This window comes from Trichechus manatus, unplaced genomic scaffold, assembly GCF_000243295.1.
Source record: "Trichechus manatus latirostris isolate Lorelei unplaced genomic scaffold, TriManLat1.0 scaffold00060, whole genome shotgun sequence".
Lineage (NCBI taxonomy): Eukaryota > Metazoa > Chordata > Mammalia > Sirenia > Trichechidae > Trichechus > Trichechus manatus.
The window spans coordinates 13,267,474-13,293,730 of NW_004443996.1; the positions used below are offsets into that span (position 1 = coordinate 13,267,474).

The 26,257-nt window shown below is 40.8% G+C and overlaps 1 protein-coding gene across 1 annotated transcript; it reads right to left on the minus strand.

The window, feature by feature from the left end:
- Window positions 1–1,447: 1,447 nt before the first annotated feature.
- Window positions 1,448–25,557, minus strand: PGK1 (phosphoglycerate kinase 1). The gene is made up of 11 exons (XM_004378893.3): window positions 25,271–25,557; window positions 19,139–19,189; window positions 16,079–16,234; window positions 15,818–15,962; window positions 11,314–11,417; window positions 10,349–10,468; window positions 7,187–7,301; window positions 6,764–6,943; window positions 5,009–5,186; window positions 4,632–4,730; window positions 1,448–4,256 (listed from the first exon to the last, which is right to left on the minus strand). Exons 1-11 carry the CDS (start codon window positions 25,333–25,335, stop codon window positions 4,216–4,218), a joined length of 1,254 nt encoding a protein of 417 aa, XP_004378950.1. The 5' UTR covers window positions 25,336–25,557; the 3' UTR covers window positions 1,448–4,215.
- Window positions 25,558–26,257: the final 700 nt, after the last annotated feature.

The window sequence follows — 26,257 nt, forward strand, 5'->3', positions numbered from 1 at the left end:
GGAAAGATTATAAAGCTTTCAGAAATATAAACAGACTTGTTTTGTTTAGTTTAAGTTCAACTTAGGAATACATTTGCAGAGTTTTCTAAAATAGTTTACTTCATAATTTAGAATTTGTAGCCAAGGACCCTCAAAACTTAAACTAAGTTTTATCTAAGGATGGTATTTAATAAGTCTGAGCAGTAGTCCAGTAAAAGGGTAGACACGTCTCATCACAGTTTGTTTTTAGATGTTAGGGAAACGTGCTATAAAACTTATAAAAACAATAGGAGAGAAATGTTGAGTATAGGGCATAGGATTTCATTACTTGAATGTTCTCAGGGAGGCAACATGTAAGGCCTAGACTCTAGTCCTGGCTTCTTTTACGAACTCTGTGACCTTACTTCACCTAAGCCTTGTTCTCCTCAGCAGTAATAGGAAGATAACACCTACCCTGCCTACCTCACAGGGATGTTGTGAGGGTTTCGCTGGTATATGTGAAAGTTCTTTCAGAATTGTAAATTGCTGTATAACTATAAGGAATTATGTGTTCCAAGGTTATTAATAACAAATTGAGCATTATCAGTGTTTTTCAGTTTTGTCTTTTAAGAGATTCCGTAATTCTGAGGGCCAACAAGCAATTAAGATTTGTTTAATGGATGAATTAAGGGAATTTCTTACTTTTATCTGGAATCAGCATGACTCAGTAAAACAAAATAAAAATGAGTCAAATGTGTTTAAATCTATTAAAAGCATAACATATTCTGTCTTTGGTGGAAATTTGTGCATACAATTAGGGTTGCAGTCTGAGTATTCACTCCTTTAATAGGTTAGCTGGTGAGTGGTTTGCTCTTTTAGATGAAGACTCCTTATCTTGCAGATCCTCCCTTCCCTAATTTTTCCAACTAAATCTAGCTCTGAGAATGACTAAAGACAGCTTTTGTCCTCTATCTTCTAAGTGAACTTAAAAAAAAAAATGTACAGATGATGAATGACGTGGGGCACTCTCATCGCAAGTTCTTCATTTTACAAGTAGGAAACAAGTGTCATTGATCACAGCATAAATATAGTAATACAGCCAGCATGGGGGGAAAATGGAAGATGTACACTAAGGTTCAAGGAATCCAGAGAGAAGGAAGTCCTACTCAAGAGGTAGGAAAGAAACAGTGCAGTCAGAACAGCAGGTACAAAACTGTGTATAATATGCACAGTAAATACATGTGTTTGTGTCGGTGTGTATACACACACACCCAGATATGCCTTTTATACACATTAAATACCTCTAGATAGAAGGAAACTGGTTTTACAGTGGTTGTTTCTGGGGAGGGAAACTGGTAGCTAGTGGACAGGGGTAGGAAAAACCCTTCTCATTGTATACCCCTTTTTGACTTTTGTATCATGTGCAAACCCCTTGGACATGAAAAAAAGCAAGAAACACTAAGCTAAAGAACAGACTGATTCATTTATAACAGGTTTTTTTTTTTCTGTATATAGGCATACATATATTGTTTGGGGGTTAAAAGTGAATTTCCCACTTAAGCCTTTGCAATATTATAAACAATTCATAATGCTATATTAAATCAGGAAGAACATCCCATACTATTCTAGTTTATATGCTCATTAAGTGTTCCTTGTCTGGAACACCTTGTCTTCTACAACTAGGTTGTAAATTCCTTCAGGATATAAATTGTATCTTATATTCCCTTCACCATGTCCTAAGCACATAGTGGGTCCTCAAATATTTGGCTTATTTTGCCAAGTTGTTCCATGACTGGAATTTCCCCATTCATTCTCTGGATTAATAACCCAAATAAATGGGGGAAGATACTAGAAGCAGAATCTAGTAGAAACTACTTACAAGGTAATCAGGGATTTTAAAAAAAGGTCATGGATGACTTGGGGTATTGTAGAGCCTAGGTGCTGGGTTTATGGGTGTTTACAGTTTTTTTCAAAGCCTCTGTACATTTGAAATTTTTCATAATGTTGGGGGAAAGGTAGTCAGGGAAAAGGAGGTCATCAGTTTACCTAAATTCTAGCTCAACTATGACATTAATTTGCTGGATCTATGGGTAGCATGAACCTCTGGGCCTCATATGTAAAAAGACTGGACTAGAATTCCTGCTTCTCAAACCAGAGTACCCTTAGAGGTGTGCACAAACATGGTGCATCTACACAGAATGTCAGTTTTATTCAACTAAGTTAAAACACATTAAAATCAACTAAAAATATGGGTACAGTATTAAAATACATTTTTCAGAAAACATGAGCCTTCAAATTTTTGTTTAAAACAGCCATCAAAATTTTTGCTGTTATCTCCAGAGTCAAGCAAAAAAGTCCTAGTCTAGAAGCATCATTTTTAGGAAGCGAGGCACAATGAAAAAGCCTTTGGAGTCAGACAAACCTGGACTTGAATCTCTGCTGTTACTTACTAGCTCTGTGATCTTGTCCAAGAGTTAACTATTTCTTCATAACACCAAAAAAAACCCTTGTCGAGTCAATTCCAACTCATAGCGACCCGACAGGACAGAGTAGAACTGCCCCACAGAGTTTCCAAGGAGCACCTGGTGGATTTGAACTGCCAACCTTTTGGTTAGCAGTTGTAGCACTTAACCACTATGCCACCAGGGTTTCCACATTCATAATAGTGAAATATATATCTTGCATGTAAAATGCCCAGCACAGAATTTCTGGTTAAATATGGCCTTTGAAATCACTTATTCTGTTCTCTCCCAAAATCCCATTAAAATGGCAATAGACTGGAAGAGAAAAACCACAAGGACAGTAAAAGAATCAGAATGGCATTAGATTCTTAACAATGACAACGAAGCAATGCCTTCAAGTGTGAAAAAGTGATATCCAGGCAAAAATTCTATATATAGCCAAACTAGTAATCAAGTATAAGGGTCTCAAAAAATTTACCTCCCAAGCACCCTTTCTCAGAAGTGGTTAATCTTGTGTTCCACGAAAATGAGAGTAAAACAAAAAAGGGAAAAATGGTATTCAAGAAAAAGGGAGTCCAACACAGGAGATGAAAGGAATCCTCAAGGGAGTTACAGGAAATCCCAGAGCAACAACTGTACAGCAAACCTGGAGAGCAGCCAATATAAACTGAAGCAGGAGCACGAAGTACTCCAGGAGGGATGTCTCCAATAAAAAGAAACAGACTGCCTAAAATGTTTTCATATATTGACATTTATACTTCTAGCAGATTAGAGAATTAGTGATAATGTACACAGAAAAAAAATTAAAAAAATTAACCCGAAAATAAAAAATTATATAATAGCATACAATATAGTTCAGCTGTGAATAGTATTTACAGTCAATGTAGACAATTGATCTAATCTATAATTATGACAAAACTATTGCAAGAATGAGGAAGGGGAAGTATATGTGGAATGGAAGGTATTAATAAATAACCTTTTAAAAAATCGAGATGTTCACAGTATTAGCATCTTACTTAGAAACACAGAGGTAAATACTAGAGAAAAACAGTTAAAAGCAGTCATCTCTGGGGAGTGGGAATCAGAAACAGGAGGAATGGGCTGAGGCCTATTTTTTGTTAAAGCCTTGACTTTTTAAATTATTATCATGTATAACTGATAAAAAATAAAATTTAAAATAAAGCACCAGCACAATGTCTGCTGTAAGCAGGCCCTTGATGAAGACTAAACATTTATCTAATCCCCTGCATCACCCTACTGCTGCTGCCCCATTTCTTGCATTGAGAAATGTAGATTATTTGATCCCTTCCCCCAATATTCTGTTCTCACCCATCCTAACAAAGTATGACAGGAAAAAAAATCCCAGTTTAAATCGACAATTTTATTGTTTAATAAATCATCAACTTTGTCCTCATCCCTATCTAAAACTGGAATTTCATCTTCTTTCCATGCCAATAATGAAACAGTGACAAAGCTAATCAGAGTAAGCAACTTAAAGAACTAAGCTAACACAGCTCACTTTCTTTTAACAGGCAGAATATAAATATGCACACTAGAAAGCACAATGGGTTAGCCACTAAGGAATTCAAATGGGATCTTGAAGAATGTAGGAAAATCCAGGGTGCAATAAAGATGAGATGCTGTGAACCTGTTTAAGGGTTCCTGGTGCTTCATCTCTTGGCCACTAGCTGAATCTTGACATGGGGGAAGATTTTAGCTAATGCCAAGTGGAGATACAAAGGAAAGTACTAAGTTGACTTAGGACTGTGCACAGGAACCAAAGGGCAGGAAAATACTAAACACTGCTGAGAGCAGCCACCCCAGGAAGGACTTTACCTGTTTTTGAGAGAGTACACACAGAGAGACAGCATTACTATAGGGCCCACCAAGCCAGATCTGCCACCACCTATCTTCCCAATAATGTATCAGGTCTTCTTTAGGGTATATGGCCAGGCGTTAAGAAACTTGCATTTTGGGTCCCAGGTCTACTAGAGAATAAGTCTACCTCTTTTAAGAATAAGTTTTCCTATCTGTCCATCCCCACCTCAAATGGATGCCACGAGCTTTATCTGAAGTCCCCATTTTTACTGCCCAGCTAATGACTGCTAATGACAAAACCACCTACCTGACTTCCTCCACTCCATTCTACCCACGTCTCCCTGCACAGCCTCCCCACCCGCTAACAAGCAGGAAAAAGGGAAGGAACCTCACCTTCCAGGAGCTCCAGACTAGCACCACCCCCAGTGCTCACATGGCTGACTTTATCCTCTGTGTTCCATTTGGCACAGCAAGTGGCAGTGTCTCCACCACCTGTTGGATGAAGGCCAGGTACAAAGGGAAAGAAAAGAAAAAAGACAAAGAATTGGCACCAAAACTATGTGGCAGTGGGCTCTCAAGCCCAAAAGGTAGCTGATAAACACTCAACTCCATCCCATCAAGAGGCAGCTCCATGAATTACATACCTGTTAGCTCTCAAGATTCTCACCCAGAGCCAAGAAACCCAGGAAAAGTTAACCACTTCCTTTCTACCTTCCCCTGATCAGAATTCTGCCAGCTCATGAATATTAGCTTTGTACAGGACCCCTTACCTATGATGGTGATGCAGCCCCTGGAAGTGGCTTTTACCACTTCATCCATGAGAGCTTTGGTTCCCCGGGCAAAAGCTTCCCATTCAAATACTCCCACAGGTCCGTTCCACACAATCTGCTTAGCCCGAGCGACAGCCTCAGCATACTTCTTGCTGCTCTCAGGACCACAGTCCAAGCCCTAAGGGTAGAATTAAAAAGAGAGGATGAGCTACTAAGAAAACCTAGTTAGAGGAGCAAATACCACCCCCACCAAGACCAGAACTCAAGGCTAAACATCAGTTTTTTCTAGAACCAAAAGAAACTCTTCAGTCTTACAGAATTACAAAGCAGTACATGCCCTTTGACTAAAAAATTTAAGAGTCTTAAGGCACAACCTCAAAAGTTATTTGATAAAGACATCATTCTTGTTGTTAGCTGCTGTCAAGTCAGCTCTGACTCATGGCAACCCCACGTACAACGGAACAAAACACTGCCCAGTCCTGCACCACCTTTACAATCACTGGTATGCTCGAGTCCATTATTGTGGCCACTGTGTAATTTGAGTTCCTTCCAATCTGGAGGGCTCAACTGCCAGCACTATATCAGACAGTATTCTGTTGTGATCCATAGGGTTTTCATTGGCTAATTTTTAGTAGATCAGGCATTTCCTCCTAGTCTGTGTTAATCTGAGCGCTCCACTGAAACCTGTCCACCATGGGTGACCCTGCTGGTATTTGAAATACCAGTGGCATAGCTTCCAACATTATAGCAACCCACAAACCACCAGACTACAAACTGACAGATGGGTGGTGGAAAGACATTCTTAGCCACACTACTTATGACACTGAAGAACTAGATATGTGGTTTTCAGCCAGGGTCAATTCTGCCCCTCCCCAGGGGCAATGTCTGGAAACAGTTTTGGTGTGCTATGGGCGTCTAGTGACCAGGGACACTTCAAACATCCCACAATACACACAGTCCCCCACAAAGAAAAACTATCTGGCTCAAGATGTCTATAGTGCTGAGGTTTAGAAATACTGAACTAGACCAGTGGTTCTCAAACTTTGGAGTTCATCAGAATCACCTGGAGGGCTTGTTAAAACACAAACTGCTATGCCTCACCCCCTGAGTTTCTGATAAGTAGGTCTAGGGTGGGACCAAAGAACTTGCATTTTAACAAGTTCCAAAATGATGCTGATGGTGCTGGTCTTGGAACCACACTTTGAGAACCACTTAATTAAAGAAAACCCAAATGCTGAGCAAAATGAAAATGACAAGCAAACTAGTATGTCAACGTGATAGTTTTATAGAGCTAGTACAATGATAATATGTGGGTTTTGCTGAACATTAAAATCAACTATTCATATTACTCTTTTAATATACACATATACATTTTTCCTGGCTTATAATCAGTATACTTCTACTATTTTAATGTTTTTCATATAAAAAAGATTTCACACGTTTCAAGGTAGTAACATAATCCAGAACAGCCCAAGCCATGAAAGAACTTAGCACAATCCCTAGCACACAGTACTTAATAAAATGGATGAAGAAACCAAAAATGGTTTTGCCCCCCATGTTACTGATGAAGACAATAGTAATCTGATCCTACTGCTTTTCTACATGGATGCTCCAACAAAAAGGGCCTCACTTTAGAGCTCTCTCTGACAGACATCTCCTGTCGAGATTGTTTTTTTAAAGACGTGCTTGTTGGCTGAATTAAGGTAACAAAAAGTTTCTGTTCACTCATACTACAAACTACCCAAAGTGACTCACCATCCAGCCAGCGGGTATGCCAGAGGCCACGGTGGCTTGGCCAGTCTTGGCATTCTCATCAAACTTGTCAGCGGTGACAAAGTCAACAGGCAAGGTAATCTTCACACCATTCTTCTCAGCTTTGGACATCAGGTCTTTGACAATCTTGGCTCCTTCTTCATCAAACAGAGAAGTGCCAATCTACACAGAAGAGTCAAGATAATGATGATGAGCCTATATACTAAAAATATGATTGCCTCGTAAAGCAGACAGGAACCAGACACAATATAAAAGGACAATGTAAAGACAAAAGAACCCACCAAAATAAATAAAAGTATGGGGAGTTTTGGGGACTCATATCAGAATCTGGTTTTCTTTTTAGACTTACATAACCTACTATTTATCATGGAGAGCTATTTGACATCCACTTGTCAGTTTTCCTACCTCCATGCTGTTGAGCACTTTAAGAAAGGTAAAAGCCATTCCACCACCAATAATCATCTCATTGACTTTGTCCAGCATATTATTGATCAGCTGGATCTTGTCTGCAACTTTAGCTCTAAAAAGGAAAGTGAGAATCATCATCAAAAGAACAAACAATGGACTAAAGAATTCATATTATATTGGGCCTGAGTATTTGTATCAAGGCACGGGTACAGAGAAACGTCCCACAAACTGACAGAAATACTGGCTGACACTGCTCTGTTTGTCCAACCTAAAAGGCTAATAAATTTCTAAGCAAGGGCTTAGAAGAACCTACTCTTCTCTAAAGAAACCAGGGGTTCCCAATAGGTCTATTTTGCATCACCCCCCAAAAAATAACTCAGAGGGTCAAGACTGTTAATTGTGCCCAGGATCCCTGAGCCCACTCAGAACCGTCCTAACCTTAGAACACTGATCAGGCTGTATACCAAATAAATATACACTGAGCTAGAATAGACGGATATTCCTAGTATAAATTCACATCCTTACGGCTAAGTTCAGTTGTTGGGACATCTGCTTTATGACATTTATTAATTATTCTTTTGGACCATTCAATTTAACACAATTATTGAGCACTTATTCTGTGCCAAGCACTGTTCTAGGTCTTTAAGAAACAGCAGTGGTCAAAACAAAGCTCCCTTTTGGAGCTTATATTCTAGTAGAGAGAAATAAGAATAAATACAGATGTACCTTTCACCTCCCTGTGAGAAAAAATATTCAAACTAAACAAGCAAATTCACTTGAAGCATAACCTTTAAAATCCTTCCCATACGTAATAGCTTGCCTTACATATATATTCCTATGTATCTAAATCCCACTTAAATGGACAAATCACCTTAGGTCTGTTTCCCTCTTCATTCAATAAACAATAAGGTGCCTAATCTGTGAGAGGCCCTATGCTAGGATTTGTGAAACAGAGGTATGAAATAACAGTAATGTGGGGGGAATGGGTGGCAAGAGACTGCTTATTTCACTTGTAAAGAGTGGTTGCCACCAAGGAAGAATGGCTAAATGGACAATTTGTATTTAAAATATATATATATGTGTGTGTATGTGTCACATAAATAAAAGGGAGAAAAAATACTGAACCTCTTCTAAAGAATGGGGCATTCTACAGCTCAAATGCCTATTTCTTCAACAAATCAATGAATGAAAAATAATAAGGAAGGGACTATTATAGACTAAAAGATAGCTAACAACCAAATTGCCAGGCCCTTCTTCCAAGGCACTTCTGGGTGGACTTGAAACTTCAACCTTTGGGTTAGCACGTTAACCTTTTGCACACCGAAAGGTGCCTCAGAAGAAAGGTTTGGTGATCTACTTCTGAAAAAATCAACCACTGAAAACCCTATTATGGAGCACAGTTTTACTGACACATATGGGGCCACCATGAGTTGGAACTGACTTGACGGCAACTGGCTGGCAACACCCAAATGCAATGCATGGACTTTGTCTGGATCCTGATTCAAATAAACCAATTGTAAAAAAAATATTTTCAAGATAATTGAGGACATCTGAATACAAACTAGGTAGCAGATAATATTCACAATGTTGTTAAATTTTGTTAGATGTAACATGTTATTTAAAATAAATCTCCTTATCAGTTAAGAGATGCATACAGAAGTACTTTAAGTGAAATTATATGATTTCTAAGGCTTGCTTCAAAATGCTCCTGACAAAAAAGTAGGGGGATAAAATGAAACAAGACTGGCAATTGAGGGGTTATTATACTATTCTCTCAACTTCTGTACATCTTTGAATGTTTGCACAATAAAGTTTTTTAATAAAATATACATTTTTCAGAAAAACAATTGTTAATCGCTAGGGAGACTACACATCTAGAAAAGTGGCAAAAAACCTCCACACCAACTTCCCAAAAACAGCTATTCAGATTAAGGTTAAAACCTAATCATAACCACTAGGTGGCACTCATTCCCATATTCCAGGCCTACCGAAGGTTGGAGAACAAAACCAGAGGGCTCAAATCCTAACCTCTAGGGAAGCAAAGATCCGAGTCTGACCTTTACAGCCCAGTGCACAAGACAGGTAATCTTTCAGGAACACACCTTTTTTCAAGAGCAAGACACAGATAACAACCTGTACCCACCCAAATTTTTTTCTGGATCCTGAAACTGGGCTCATAAAGCCTGCAGAGCAACTGTTACCTGAAATTGACACCCAAACCCTGAGTCAACTTTCATAGGGAAATGCTGAGTGTGTTCAGTCCCCTGGAAAAGAACCCTACTCATAGAAGGGTCAGGCACTTCCAGCCATTAAGAGGCTGTTACCTAGATAGCCATATCAGGTGACAGGAAGTATCTATCTCTTTTAGCAGTCTCAGCTCTCTGTCCCTACTTCATCACCTAAGATTTATCTCCTCCTAGCCTCAATTCGAAAATTTCTATTTTTAACTAAACTATCAGAATATCATCATCCACATGGTACCTTCCCCAAAGGAGAAAATATAAAATAGCTATGTGATCTGGAAAAATGAGGTTGAAGTGATATTTTAAACACATATGAGGAGGTTTTCATAGTTATACCTTACCAGATTATATGCAGGTGAAAGGCTTAAGTGCCTCAAAATTGTCAAATGACCATCTATGGTGGATCCTTTCCCTTCTTCCTTCCAGAACCATTTTCTATCTTTCTCTGCCCTATTCTCTGTCCCAGGAGGTTAACCTGCATGGGCTATACCAACAGGCTCCCTTGCCCTCCGGCTTCCAGTTGAGTTTCAGCCAACTGGGGGTGGGACATGAATCCACAAGAGATTGGAGGGAGATCAAGAGTATTTATTTCCCTGGCTTCTTCCCTGCCAGATGACCATCACTATGTCCCTTAACTAAAGGCTACAGTTCCTGTCAGAGGGCCCTCTCCACACAACTACCCTTTCTGGATTCTGCCACTCCTTGTCCCTTCAGGACCAGGGATATGATAATGGCTGTTGCTAGCCCAGATTATTGCACCATCCCTTTTTGGTTTCCCATACCTTTACAAATAGTCTATTAAATTTTCCTCAATTGCCTGGTTTAACTGTACTAGCTGACAATAAACCACCCAAGTTATGCCCTACTACCAGGCAACCACACTACTTAAAGTGTGATCTTAAAGACTTTTTCATACCCGCCCAGGATGGCCAGGAAGGGTCGCTCTGGGCTCTCCAAGGCTTTGGCAAAGTAATTCAGCTCCTTCTTCATCAAGAAACCACCAGCCTTCTGTGGCAGATTCACTCCCACCATGGAACTACAAAAAACCAAAGACATTCAGATTCTAGTCAATTCCCATCATTTCTCTCAGTTCCAGAGGCCATCTCCTTATCACTGAAATACTTTCATTTTTGAGACTCTATGAGACCATGGTTTTCATCCCTGTTGTTGTTGTTGGGTGCCGTTAAGGCAATTCCAACTCATAGCGACGACCCCTTGTGACAGAGTAGAACTGTGCCATAGGGTTTTCTTGGCTGTTATCTTTATGGAAGCAGATCACTAGGTCTTTCTCCTACAGAGCAGCTGGGTGGATTCTAACAGCCAACCTTTCGGTTAACAGCCAAGCGCTTAACAGTTTGCACCCTAAACTGCAACAAAAACACTTAGGTACAAGATAAGGCTTTTGACTAATAGTGCAGAGTCAAGGGAAACAAATAAAAAGCAATGACCTTAGGGAGAATTGAAGTTACCCAATTAATAGTCTTCAGCAGGCCAAGGATTAATCGTAATAAGTCTTCAGAAAGTTGATAACAACAGAAAAGGATTCTTCGATTTGCTGCCTACTGATAGCATAAGATTCTGGTCTCATAACATTCATAAGTGGAGAACTCTACATGAAATATCCAAAGTGTGAAAGAGCACCCTCTTCCTAAAGACTAGCATGCCTTGTTGAAAAACTCCACAATATCCAGCATTTTTTACTTTTATTTCCTTTTTGGATCAAGGATACTCAACAAGAGCCACAGTGGTAGCACCAATTAGACACAGAAACCCAAAGGATCATGGTATAATACAGAAATCTCCAAAAGCAACCCAGAGCTTAGGCTGCTTGAGTCAACAGGAATAGTGCTCTCACCCAACACTGGACAAGGCTCTTGGTACCTGTGGGCTCGGTGAGCAGTGCCAAAAGCATCATTGACGTAGATATCACCTAGCTTGGAAAGTGAAGCCCGGAAGGCTTCCATTTTGGCTGGCTCGGCTTTAACCTGCAGGGAAAAAAAAAATTTAAAAAAGCAACACAGAAAATTTGTTGGCTCCAAAGACAACTGTAAAAGCATTTCATACCACCAAGAATCCTCTTAAATATCTCTAGAGACCCAGAGCTGGTGGGATAGCAATTTTTTACAGCTGGTAAAAAGAGCTATTCTTTCTTCTTTTGGTCATTTCTGCATGTTTCTGCTTTCCCTCAACTTCGCTCAAACTGCAAACCTAAGATTTCTGAACCACGGCTTAACCTCTAAACAAAGTGGATATGGTGTGAAGCTAACCACATCCCTTTGGCCTCTATCCTATCCCCTAGGATGAGATTGTGATTACCGCTTCCTCTCCCTATCTTGAGTCATTTCCTCATTTTAACATAATCCTCCTTAAAAAGTTAGTATTACTTGGCTCACAAGTGGCTGGCTATCAAAGCCTTTTCTGCAAGGGGGAAACAGAAGTCCTCACACACATTCCTCAAAAAAAGCAACAAGGGCAGGCTGGGACAAAAAGCCACATGGAAACATGACAACAGAAAAGGCTTCCACTAAATTTAAGGACCTCAGAAACATTTTATATTGGTTAAAAGGGGATATTTTATAGACTTCTCTGGAAGTTAGGCATTTGAGAAAGGAAGAAATACACTTTTACAAAAGAGAAAAGAAAAAAGTAGGAGTGAAAATAGGGCTTTGAAATGTCAGCTCGCCATCCAGGGATCTCCAAAAATCAGGATGGCAGGATGAGCAGAGTCTCTGGCAGGAGACTAAACAAAGATGCACAGAAAATAAACATGCAGGAGAAGAGTACACAGCCTCGAACAGATGTTCACTTTAGTCACTGCCCACTCCTATCCTCCTATGTATAAAGGAGATGAAGTAGGCTCCCACAAAGAATGGAGCCTTCTTCTGCTGACTCAAAGAATGCAGAGGCACTAATAGTAAAATTAAAGACTCCAGTGCCTCTATAATCTCTCTAGAATGGAATATCATCTGCCACTGGTGACTGGAAGATGATACTTTGAGTAATGATAACACTGCCCAAATGTCACAAGGCCTGGGTTCTAAGCCCAGCTCTAAGACTAATTCACTGTGTAAACTTTGGCAAGTTGCTCTGTCCCTGAAATTTTCCCATCTATCAAGAAGACATGATAACCCCTCTATTTAAAAACTGTTTGAGGAAAAATAGGGTAAATTGAAAGATCTTCATGAAAAAGGTGCTATAGAAAAAATAATACCAGAACTCATTTCTAATTTCTGATCGGCCAATCATTAGAAGGAAGAGAATGTTCCCAAAAGATCAAGACAGGCACTCTGAATAAAAAAAAAATTTAATGCACTCACTTTGTTTTTTTAATCCATTTTTAACTCATGACTAGCTCCTGAAATTTCAGGTATTAAAAGCCACTGGGCACTAAATATAAAGTTAATTAACTAGGAAGTTACAGACTAGAAGAAACTAGTCTACAGGACATATAGTCTACACGATTCATGGACTCATCTACCCTGAGACAAGAAGAACTACATGGTGCCCAGATACCACTACAGACTGTTCCAATCAGGGCCACAATAGATGAACCCTGACAGAATGGAAGACAAATGTGGAACAGAACCTCAAATTCCTAAAAAAAAAAAAAAACCCAAACCTACTGGACTCGTTGAGACTGAAGGACTCCCAGAGACTTTTGCCCTGAGATACTCTTCAAACCTTGAAACAAAACTAACCCGAGGTCACCCTGTAGGTAAATAACAGATATGCTCACAAAATAATGAATATCACCCATATGTACTGTGCTCCTTTAAAAAGAATCACCTATATGAGACCAAAGGTCAACAATTACTTTAAACCAAAGATAAGAATGTAAGGGGGCAGGGAAACTAGACTGATGGAAATGGAACAACCAGAACAGAAATGAGAATGCTCACACATTGTGAAGAATGTAACCCATGTCACTAAACAACTTGTGTAGAAATTGTTGAACGGGAACCTAAACTGCTGTGTAAACCTTCACTGAAAACACAATATTATTTAAAAAAAAAAAAAAGTTATAGACTAGCAAAGTCAGTCCATCGTTTCCTGAAAAAAAGGTTTTACTTCAATTTTCTGGTTGCCTCCTGCCATTTCTAATCCCTTAAGTTTGTGCATCTTGAGTTTCAGTTTAAAAGGGCACCACACTTAAGATCAGCAGCATTTGACTCCTACTACTGTAGCAAAACCATGCCAAAGGTATAATAAGACCAGAGCCTGTTGTGCTAAGAAAAGAAACTGCTTGAAAGCAGGCACTCCTGATGACCTTAAGAAATGTCAGAAGTACAAAAGGAAATTGACATGAGAATCTGATAGCATCTTGCTCCCCAAGATACTAAAGACCTTAAAAGTGGAAAGTACTAGAGTGTCTTCAGCTTCCCGTCTAGCCATTTGGCAAATTCAAAATCATCCTCAAAGAGTCAGCTTTATCATTTAATAACTGAATTCTGCTAGTCAGGTCAAGGTAATATAACTTGTGGATTGTCTTTGGCTGCTTTTGCTCTACAAGGACAGAGTTAAAGTTCCAACAGAGACCATACGCCACTGCAACAGACTGTATGGCCCACAAAGCCTAAAATATTTACTATCTGGTCCTTTACAGAAAAAGTTTGCTGATCTAATGGCCCAGCAACAGCACCACCACCTCTAACTTTCTGAGACTTGGTTTCTTTATCTATAAAATGAGGATGATACCTATACCTCCTTATCACAAAGAGAGATCCACAAGAAAATGTTCTATACTTTTAAAAAAAAAGTCTTAAAACCAAGGAAATATCATCATGACCATCATTTACCTAACTACATTCAACATCTCAAATAGTCCTTTTCCACTTGACTTAAGAAAGTACATTTCTGCTGAGATAATTCTTTTATAAGAAAATCCCAAATATACCAAATTTAATTCACTGTTTTAAAAGTACCAAGCTCAATGCAAGCAGCCATCCAAGGCACAACAAACAATTAGTCTCTATTCACCTGGAGGAAGAGAGGAAGAAGAGTCAGAAATAGGACAAGAAACGGAATATGTGGCTAATTGCTTCCATGAAAAACTGCCTCCAGAAGGACTGGATGGTGCCTGGCTACCTTTACTGAACATTTTGATCAAAGATTATACAGAAGAATCTTGATCAAAATGGGGAAACTGCAGAACAGAATTTCAAATTCTCATGGAATTCAGACTTTCTGGAGCCAGGGAGGCTGGATGAACCCCTGGAACTACTGCCCTGAGATAATCTTTAAACCTTAAACCAAAAATATTCCCTGAAGTCTTCTTAAAATCAAACAATAGTTTAGCTTGACTAGTAAAAAATGTCTGCCTTGAGCATTATGCTCTTTTAAGAACTATCTATATGGGATCAAATTGACAACAGCAACTCGAAAGATTAGATAGGAAACTTAGGGGGCAGTGAGTTTATGTTAATGGGGGAGGAATAACTAGAAAAGGAGGGTGAGAATGGCTGCACAACTTGAAAAATGTTACCAGTTTCAGTGAATTGTACATGTAGAAACTTGAATTGGTATATATTTTGCTGTGTATATTCTCAGCAACAACAAAACAAATAAAAGTTCCGAGATCAAGCTATAAGCTAATTCTCTTTCCAAATATGAATACAGACTGTCATTCCATAATGCATCAGGGCCTATTGCTTAGAAAATTTTGTTCTAGCTTTGACTTACAGACAAAAAAAAAATCTCAAACTGGCTCTTCTGGAGGAACAGCTGGTGTAGCACGGACACTCACCCGCACAACCACCCTGTGAATGCTTGCTATTAGAACTTGGGAATCACAGCCTACCCTTCTGATGTGATTATCTCTCTGAAAAAAATTAACTTTCAGAAAAAAGTCCTCATGTTTCTTAGGCCGGGTGTATAACAAACGGACAATCAGAATTTAGCATATTCACCAAATACACTTACATGTGAATGGTGTTCACGTATTTTTCAAAGGTATTTCAAAACCACTTGAGCATGAGGAGGGCTTCTGGGGTTCTGGTAATATTCTATTCCTTGACCTGGGTGGTGGTTACATATCTGTTTACTTTGTGATAATTCTTTGAGCTATCCACTTATGATTTGTACATTTTTATACGTATGTCATACTTTCAATAAAATGTTTTTAAGGAAAAAAATGAGCTCCCTCTATTCTTCAATCAGTCTCACCCCTAACAAAAAAAAAAAAAAAAACAAACAAACTATTGCCATCGTGTCAATTCCGACTCATAGTGACCCTAGAGGACAGAGTCGAACCGCCCCCACAGGGTTTCCGGTGAGTGGCCGGTGGACTTGAACTGCTGACCTTTTGGTTAGCAGCCATAGCTCTTAACCAGTGCGCCACCAGGGCTCAGAGTCTCACCCCTAATAATGTCAAAATCATAGGTCCCACCTTGTTCCCAGAAGCGTCTTTTCCCTTCCCTTCTTCCTCCACATGAAAGCGGAGGTTTTCTAGTAGGATGACAGAACCAAAAGCTGGGTCAGCACAGGCTTTCTCCACTTCTGGGCCCACGCAGTCCTTCAAGAACAGAACATCCCTGAGAAGAGCAAGAGATGGAGAGACTTGAGTAGTCTGACACTTAAGAACTACTAACAACATACTTAGTAACAACTCCTGTCACAGAGTCCAGCAACACCAGAGCCTAGCACTTACTTGCCCAGCAAAGATCTGAGTTCTACAGCAACTGCTTCTAAGGAGTACTTGTCAGGCATGGGGACACCATCAGGCCGGCCCAGGTGGCTCATAAGAACAACTGACTTGGCTCCATTGTCCAAGCAGAATTTGATGCTTGGGGTGGCAGCCTTGATCCTGCAACCAAAAGGAGACAGCAGATAGAGCAAGGTTACTCCCAGGAATTAGTGAGTACTATTTTATTCACAATCTTATAAGACATAAAGCCCTTTTTCTTCTCCAAACTCCTTCAAATCTACTACCAGTAACTCAGTGGTAGTCCTCTCATATTCAGAGAAAGCTACATAGGCTGTCAATCCTTTACTTAGGATTATACAGTCTCATGAATTTACCCCTTGTGCAGAAAAGAGTTACAATAGTAGACCTGGGGCTATCTTTAGAAGGACCTGCTTGCAAAGTTGACCCTTAGCTGGTACCTAGGAACTTGGCTTTCTAAGTGGTCCTCAGTTCTGTAACTGATAAGGGCCATTCACAGTTCCTAGACTATCTGTACAATGTGATTTATGCTGAACACCTGCTTCCCTTTAGGACTCTGAAATTTTAGTATTTGCTAGGCAGACAGTGCCTACATGACTATCCCCCAATAAACATCTCAAGAGCTGAGCTTCTAATGGGCTTCCTTGGGCAGAAACATCACACAGATGTCACCGTTATTTTTCACTGCTGGAGAAAGGAGCACTCAGTTTGTCGCCTTACCTCGCCTCACAGGAGGGAGAGAGCATCAGAAGCCTGTGCATGGATTTCTCCAGACTCTGCCTGTGTCTTTTTCCCTTGCTGCTCCCGCCATATATCCTTTTTCTATAATAAATCTTAGCTATGAGTACTGCTATGTGCCAAGTTCCCATGAATCCTTCTAGCAAATCACTAAATATGTGGATGATCTTGGAGAACCCCAAACCATCCCAATTATGTGACTGTGGAAGACATATAAAATTCCCAAATTTTGAAGCCATCAAAGGAAATTTGTGGAAAATTGAAATATATGTAGTAACTTTTCTTCACCCATTATAGATACTAAGTCACTTTTTTTATTTAGGAAAAAAATGAATTATTATAGAACTTGGTTTACATAATACAGCACATTTATTACATTATAGTTTAATCAGAAAATAAACTTCTTTTAAACATTTTAAATTTTTGTCACAAATATACTTCTAGCCTTCAGTTTTTGCTAGTTTATAAGAAATTAAAATTGATAACAGAGAAAATCATTTATTTATTCAACAGATACTTATTACACACTTCTTTTATGCCAAGCATCATCCCAAATTCTGAGAATACAAGAATAAACAAAACAATCTCTGCTCTCATAGATGTGAAATTCTGGTGGAGGGAGAGACAATAAACAAATATATACATAATATATCAGATGGTGATAAGAGCTAAGGAGAAGATAAAGCAAAGTAGGGGAAAGAGAATGACTAGGGACAGTGGTGGTGGTGGGAGTATTTTAGATAAGAGTTGTCAGGGAACATCTCTCTGATAAGGTGACACTGGAGCAGAGAATGGAATGATAAAAAAAAAACAGTTATGTTGCTAAAATATCTTATGCCATTTAACAGATATAAAAATGCAATTATCTCAAATAAAGAAGAAACCTTATCAGGTACAAAGTTTGCCCAATGAAATCAAATTAATTAATTTTCAGGGCTATCCCCATCAGCAAGTTCTATTATTTTTAATGCTTCATTTTGTTAATCAACTTCATAATTTCTGAAAATGAGCGATTTACCCAGACATGTTCCTCTGCTCTTTATTCATGAAATACCTTAATGTAGCATATTTCCAATCTTTCCTGTGTACTGCAGAAAATAACGAAAATCAAGAGGGGTCAGAACTGCATTGTACAATGGCCTTGCCACTATGGTGCAGCAGAGATGTGCTTGGCAGAATGCAAGGCTCTATTCTCCAGCCAAGACCTGAAGATGTTCTGGGTCTAGACCTAGACCATTCAATATGGTAGCCACTAACCCTGATGGCGTAGTGGTTCGAATCTACCAGCCACTCCTTGGAAACCCTACGGGGCAGTTCTACTCTGTCCTATAGGGTCACTATGAGTCGGAATTGACTCGACAGCAACAAGTTTGTTTTTTTTGGGTTTAACCACACGTAAGGAGCCCTGATGGCACCGTGGTTGGTTAAAGCATTTGGCTGCTAACTGAAAGGTTGGCAGTTTGAACCCAGCTGCCGCTCCACAGGAGAAAGATGTGGCAGTCTGCTTCCGTGAAGATTTAGAGCCTTGGAAACTCTATAGGGCAGTTCTCCCTGTCCTACAGGGTCCCTGTGAATCAGAATCGACTCGATGGCATCAGGTTTGGCTTTTTCTTTTTCATTCTAGTTGGAAGGATCCATGGTGGTACAGTGGTTAAAGTGCTTGGCTGCTAAGTGAAAGATCGGTGGTTCCAACCCACTAGCCGCTCCATGAGAGAAAGATGTGACAGTCTGCTTCCGTAAAGATTACAGCCTTGGAAACCCTATGGGGCGGTTCTACTCTGTCCTATAGAACTGCTATGAGTCAGAATTGACTGGTGGATTCCAACTGCCAACCTTTTGGTTAGCAGCCAAGCTCTTAACCACTATACCACCAGGGCTCCCCAACTAGAATAGGGGCTTGTAAAACTACATGTAAGTTTAATAATTATTGGTATTAAAAAATCTTTCCCTTGCACAGTTTTTCATTTTCCAAGGGGAGCCAGGTAACCTTAAATTTTGTTTGATATTCTTTAAAAATGCATAACCCAAAATTTTTCAAATTTTCAAAAAACAGAGGGGAGAAAAAAAATCATTCTGATGATTATTTTTTCTATTTCTATATTCTCATAAATTTAGAACATCAATTTTGACATTCTCATAAAGTGGATAAGATCGTAGAAAAGTGGATCAGATGGTAGGCTGGTGGAAAGCCAAGATCATATGGCTTAAATTGGGTTAGTTCTACAATAAAAAAGGAAAACCATTTAATCCTACACTCCAATACCACATATATCTTAAACCCAGCCCATGGCTTAGCAGGGATCTTACCTCTGGTTGTTTGTTATCTGGTTGTTCTTCATAGGAACATTAAAGTCCACCCTAAAAAAAGAAACAGTTTCAGGTTCAGGCCATAATCAACTTACTGTTCCCTAAAGAGTAGGAGAGACACTTTTAGTGAACCAGTTAAATAAGTACGAAGTTCAAAACTCACCCTGAAAATAATTAAGAGAAGTCAAGAGAGTGGTTATCCATGAAGAGGAGGTTGGGAGTAGTGACTCGAATAAGGCACCAGAAGGTGCTTCTGGCAATGTTCTATTTCTTGACTTGGATGATTACACAAATGTGTTCATTTTGTAATAAATCTTTAAGCTTATGATTTGTACCCTTTGAAGTATATGTATCTTTAATAAAAAATTTTTTTAAATTAACAATAAAACCTAACTTAAATCACAGGAACTAGCCCTGAAGGCCAGGAAAGCTAAAACCAATTCCATCTAAAATATTTCTATCCGGGACTTGCATGACAGTTGCAACTAGAAGGTAAGGGGTAATAAGGAGTGTATCTTGATTCTGATTCCTTTGATACTATTTCTAGGTCCTTACCCTGGTGGCATAGTGGTTAAGTGCTATGGCTGCTAACCAAAAGGTCGGCAGTTCGAATCCACCAGGTGCTCCTTGGAAACTCTATGGGGCAGTTCTACTCTGTTCTATAGGGTCACTATGAGTTGGAATCGACTTGATGGCAATTGAGTTTGGTTTGGTTTTGGTTTGTAAATCTACGATCATACAAAAGAAAAAAATTAACTAGAAAAATAAAACACACCAAGAAAATATTCTTTTTGGAGAAAAAGTCTGGGGCATTGAGACTAGGAAGAAACCCAGTGTCTGGTACCAAGTTCACACAGTAAGTACCTTTAAAGCAAAACACAGGCAAAAAAGAAGAAGCCCCAGAGGAGAGGGTGAGGCATGTGACCCTGCCCACTTGCCAAACACAATTAGAAGGGAAGTGATTAAGATGGCATGACCACCTTAGAAGATTACCTGGCACACACCAAAAAAAAAAAAAAAGCCAGTTGCCATCAAGTTAATTCTGACTCATGGTGACCCCATGTGTGTCAGAGTAGAACTGCACTCCATACAGTTTTCAAGGCTGTGACCTTTTGGAAACACAGTGCCACACATTTCTTCCAAGGTGCCTCTGATGGGTTCGAATCGCCATTAGTCAAGCGCTTAACCAGTTACGCCACACAGGGGTAAGTGCCATATAAGTGTTAGCTATCGTTGCATATGTTAATACTTTTCCAAAATGTTATTCTGTGATTTAAAAGGTAAGATCAACCGTTACTATAAACATCATTACTCACTTAAGAAGTATAGGGAAGGTATGACCTAGATCAAAGATTGCTGCTGCTGTCCTTGACCATAAAGCTCCATCCTTCCTCTAGCATTTTCCAATACTCCCTTAGTAAGTGATCATGGATGTGAGACCACTTGATTCTGATTTTAAGTATCTTCTTTAAATATCCTGAACAAGGTACTTGCCAGCCTTAAAGTGCATTCCAAAGAGGATAGAGTATCCCATTACCATGGGTCATTTCCCCACATGTAGCCTCTCAGAAAAAGGGTTAAAGGCAAGAGGGTGAGCACAAGCTACCCCTTGCAGTGCTGTTCCCTACCCCTAAACCCTTACAGAAAGAAACCTGTCTGGGCAGAAATACTCAAGAATCTATCTCATCTATCCAAGCTTCCATGGCGTCAGCCTACTAAGAAAATTGAAGGTGTACTCTCTTCTCATTTCTCTCTGGATTACCTCCCCTCATCATCTCCTAGATTCTCAAACAGCTCTGCTTTTAGTTTCACCTTGAAGAGGACACCACAGGAGCTGCTCTTGCCCATAGGTTCCACCTTTGTCTGAAATCTGCACCCCTCCCTTTTCCACTACCCTGAAACACTCCTGAGCTTTGTCTCAGGCACAAAGTCAGATAACACTACATACACCTACCAGATTGGATAAAAAAAAAATAATGGCACCACCAAATGCTGACAAGGATGCAGAGAAATATCATTCATATATGGCTTGTGGAATATAAAATGGTGCAGCCACTTTGGAAAACACAGTGTCCGTATAACCCAGCAATTCCACTAAGTGTTTACCCAAGAGAAATAAAAGCAAATGTCTATACCAAGACTTGTACACAAATGTTCATAGCAACTTTATTTGTAATAGCCAAAACCTGGAGAGAATGCAAATATTCTTCAGAGGGTAAATGATTAAACAAACTGTGGTATATCCATACCATGGAATACTACTCAGCAATAAAAACAAATGAACTATTGATATATACAACAACTTGGATGAAGCTTGAGGGACTTGGGCTGAGTGAAAAATGCCAATTCCAAAAGGTTAAATAGTATATGATTTCATTTATATAACATTTTTGAAATGACAAAATTTTAGAAATGGAGAACAGATTAGTAGTTATCAAGGGTTAGGGGCAGGACGGAGAATAGGAGTGGGGAAGAGGGGGTGTGACTATAAAGGGGTAGCATTGAGGGAGATCTTTGTAGTGATGAACAGTTCTGTATCTTGATTGCAGTGGTCTTTATACAAATCTACAAATGTGATGAAATGTCATAGAACTGTACACACACATTGTGTGATGTCAATTTTATATTACACTAAGGAAAACTAGGTGAACTATACACAGTACCTCTCAGTACTACCTCGGCCACCTCCTGTGAATCTGCAATTATTTTAAAATAAGATGTTTAAAAAAACTGATATAGTTAGAATAAGAATATTAAGTCTCTAGCACCTGAAATCTCAGGAGTCCAGGTCCAGTTCCATTAAAAACTCTCAAAGGAGCCGTGCCCACCATTGCTTCACTGTCCATTACTGGAAAATTGGGATATTATGCCTGTGTTAAGGAGCCCTGGTGGCACAGTGGTTAAGTACACGGCTGCTAACCAAAAGGCCCGAGGTTGGAACCCACCAGCAGCTCCACAGAAGAAAAGACCTGGAGATCTGCTCCTGTAAAGATTACAACCTAGGAAACTCTACGGGGCAGTTCTACTGTGTCATATAGGGTGGCTGTGGTCGGAATCGACTCAATGGCACACAACAACAACATGCCTGTGTTAAAGAGTCTTTTTTTTCCCTCTGTTTTCAGTTTTGCCTCTCTGTTTTTCTTTCCACTACAGCAAGGCTGTTGCTTAACAAGTTACAAGTTAGAGGAAAACACTCAATTAAAAAAAAAAAAAAACCTCAAAAAACAGGGGACTATGCAAAAGGGAAGTGTTTTACAAGCAGGCAAAGGGGCATGGCAGGCAACCTGTGAAGGAAAGAAAGGAAATGACATTGCAAAAATAAGCAGGAAGCTTACTTGCATAAACTATAAAGGCCTATAAGGTCAATTGGAGTCCTAATAAGTGAGGTGGAACCAGCCAGAGATTTCTAGCTATCTAAAGTTTCCTCATTAAATCAGTAATTTTCCCTTGGCAATACAAACCAGGGGACCAGGACAATCAGCAAACATAAGCGTTCCCTTCTGCAGGACAAACAGAGGTAACTGAAGTAGCCACTACTCAGGAGTCCCCATTTCTTAAACACTACCAACAACCACCACATAAGGGCATTGAAACAAAAAGGAATTACACTGACATCACAAAGCTGCCTAGGCTCTTCCAAAAAGTAGTCATACGATGTGACTATCTGTTCAAAAGAGACACATTAATAATCTGGGAACAAAGTAACTTCCTGTCCTCAGCCCCCAGAAATATAATTTATCCACAGATTACTGGGAAAAAATTCCTGATTGCAACCTTCAGCAAAAAAAACAAAATGATCTATTTCACTATGTCAGAGTATTCAGAGGATCTGGTTGGTAGCCAGGAGACCCAAGTTCTAGTCCTAGCTGTGCCACTAACTTGTCAGCTCAATGATCTTGGACAGGTCAGTTTCCATCATCAAAACAGGACTAGCCAATCATTTCAAGGCTCTGAGTTAATCTGTGCTGAATGAAACTTTGAGCCCCCGGGAAGAAAGACATTTCATGATATTAGGTCCAGAGGGAGAAAAGAGAAGCACCTCCTCCAGTCCCACCCTGAGCCCAGTTAATTCCTCAAGTCAGATTCCCTGGGGAAAGGAAAGCCTAAGTCTGCAAGTATAGGAAAATGACCAGCATGATGCCCCATCCCTTTTCTTTCAGCTGGTACATGCACCTGGATTTAAGTCAGACATGACCTTGAGCAGAGTGGAGATGGGAGGAAATAAAACCTACAGGGTGGTTATGAGTCAGAACTGACTCGACGGCACCTAACAAGAGCTGGTTGCATACAACTGTCCACCTGTCCTTTATTTTTCATAGGGTCTAACATACCAACAATCATGAAGATGGCACAGGACCAGGCAACGTTTCATTCTGTTATACATAAGGTTACCATGAGTCAGAGCTGACTCAATGGCAACTAACAATAGCAATCCCACAGTTGTCTGAGGATCACAAGGGGCCCTTATCTAATACTAGGATGGCTGTGATTCCTACTTTGTCCAGATTACAAAGGCCCATGTCATTTGGGAAAATGTGGACACAAGTGTTTCTCATCTATTGGGTTCTTTCAACTATCTCCATAGGAAGGCAGAGAAGACTATTTGCAACCTCATATTGGCCATAATGGAGCCCTGGTGATTCAGTGGTTAAGTGCTTGGCTGCTAACCAAAAGGTCAGTAGTTCAAATACACCAGCTGCTCTTTGGAAACCCTATGGGGCAGCTCTACTCTGTCCTACAGGTCGCTATGATTCGGAATGGGCTTGATGGGTTTCGTTTTTGTTTTTTTTTTTAATTGGCCATAATGAAATTAAGAGGCAAGGGGAGAGCTACATGAACTCTTACGGTACCCATACAGCTCTCCAACTACTAAGTGCCCGGATGTGTTTAAGGCTCGGGTAAAGGAAGATCCCCTACTAGCTTATGTGCCTGTTAATATTCAAAAGATGCCCTCACTTGAACCTGCCCAAATTGGGAAAGGAGCTGGATCACACCATTCACATGTCTGCCCATCAATCAACCAAATTCCCAAAAAGGACAAAACTGCATAGTGCTATAAGGCAAATACTTATGGCCGCCCAAAACCACCACCCATGGATCCTATCAAGTTATATGAACAATCAAGTCCATCAGTTACATACCTAACTATCCTCCTGCACTGTGCTCCTGGCATGCACACATGCACCACATGTTACAAAAAGGATAAATGTAATAGTTCCACAACCCTTACTAGTAATTCTGGGAGATAAAGGAGAAACCATGTTTGGTAAGTGAGCAGGGCTCCACATGTGCTGAATAAGAGATCCCAAAGCGCATGCGGGATCCCTCCCCACTTCTAATATCCCTCTTCTCTAGCCAGACTTAGGGGTGAGGCTGGAGGACCGCAAAAATGAACAGCTACACCTTGCTCTACCATTACTCAGCATGAGTAACAATCCTGATGCAAAACCCATGGCCTGGAACCCAACGACATGGTACAGCAGCAGAGGCCTGTTACATAAGCTCTGCAGGGCCTGCTCTGCTGCGTTCTGCCCCACCTCACCCTCCCGCCCCCAACTCTTTAACCAAAAACCAAACCCGTAGCCCTGGAGTCGATTCCGACTCATAGCGACCTACTCTTTAGGAAGGTTCAATCTTGAACATTTAAATCAACATCCTATCCTCTGGGGAAGATTTCCTTTTGAGAAGGAACCTGCGAAATGTGGGCCGTTTCTCATTCCTCTGGGATGATCTAGGGCAGTGGGGGAAGGGAAATTAACTAAATGACCTCTCAAGGTCCCTTCCTTAGGCCTAGGGATTTGTAAGATAACTATTAGGTCCCATCTCGCCGTCTGGGAGCTGGAGGCGACGGACGTGCATTTCAGGAATAGGAAAGAGGGCAAAATGGGTTCCGACAATCTGGGCCCTTCCTCCGTGTGATCCATCCCCAAAGGGCGACTGTGCCTCACTTTCTGGGCTGGTGGAAATGCGGTAAAGACACAATCAAACCCTGGCCCAGCTTCAGCCACAACAGAGGACAGCCTCGCCCTGCAAGCCTAAGACCCCTAGGGCCGAGCGGGGACTAAAGCAACTTCGAGCAGGTGGGCAGCCAACTCTCCCCGGCCCGGAAGGCAGGAAAACATGTATAATTACCTCATGACCACCCGTTTCCCTTTCACGTCCAGCTTGTCCAGAGTAAGCTTGTTAGAAAGAGACATCTTGGCAATACAGCGGAGGCGAGTGGCTCGGGAATCACACAGCGGCAGCGAACAGCAACCGCGATAGTTGAGGTGTGCTGAGCACGCGTCTGGAAAATCGAACGCAGCGCGCAGGCCAGGACCAGGGGGCTTCTCCACGCTCCTCCTTCCGCTCCGCCCTTTCCTGGCCCATCGCGCAGTGCGCGGGGAGAAGAGCAGCCGCCATTGGACGGGGCCCAAAGGGGCTGGAGCCCTGCGATTGCTCTAAGGAGTTGTCTGTCTGGGATGGGGCAGGAGAGACGTGCGGCTTCCAGTTGTCACGTCCGGCACGCAGCGAGCTGGGGGTGGGGAGGAACCTTCGAGACTAGGGGCAGGAGCGGGGAGGCGGAGCTTCCTGACCTGCAGGTGGACGGGACAGGAACAGGGTGGGGCTGGAGCGGATGTGGAAAGAGTGTGCGAAGCCGGAGGCCGCTGCTGCAGCGCTGTTCCCCCGAGCAGCGTCTAGACAGCTGCAGCGCCGCGCCAGATGACTGTCAGTGCGGAAAGAGAAGCTCACAATCGCCTTGGGAAAAGCGCTACCCCCTACCCCATGGAATTCCAGCAGCCCTACCAGGATTAATGCAAATGTCACCTCCTTTTGCACAACTTCCTTGGTTTCCGGGCTCCCCAGATGAAATTCTTTCTTCTGTTGCGCTGCTACGTGACCTTATTTAATAGTCGGGACCTCGCAAAAGTCAGGAAAGGCCCAGGTCCCCTTTGCCCCCACCCTTTTTGAATAAAAAAATGCTATATAATTGCTCTAGTTACAACAGAATCAATGTTAATAGGAAACATATCTTTCCTAGATTAGCTAATGCTCATAAAACTCAGAAGTGGATACTGTCATCCTCGTTTTACAGATGAGATAACTGACGTACAAAAGAGGTTTAATGATTTGTTCAGG

What these genes read in the sequence shown, in the direction of transcription:
- PGK1 (XM_004378893.3), bottom strand. Translation starts at nt 25,335, where the DNA reads ATGTCTCTTTCTAACAAGCTTACTCTGGACAAGCTGGACGTGAAAGGG. An exon ending in CAGATAACAAACAACCAGAG is followed by an intron (nt 16,235 to 19,138) that starts GTAAGATCCCTG and finishes TTTTGGTTGCAG; the next exon opens with GATCAAGGCTGCCACCCCAA. An exon ending in GGGCTGCATCACCATCATAG is followed by an intron (nt 4,731 to 5,008) that starts GTAAGGGGTCCT and finishes TTCATCCAACAG; the next exon opens with GTGGTGGAGACACTGCCACT.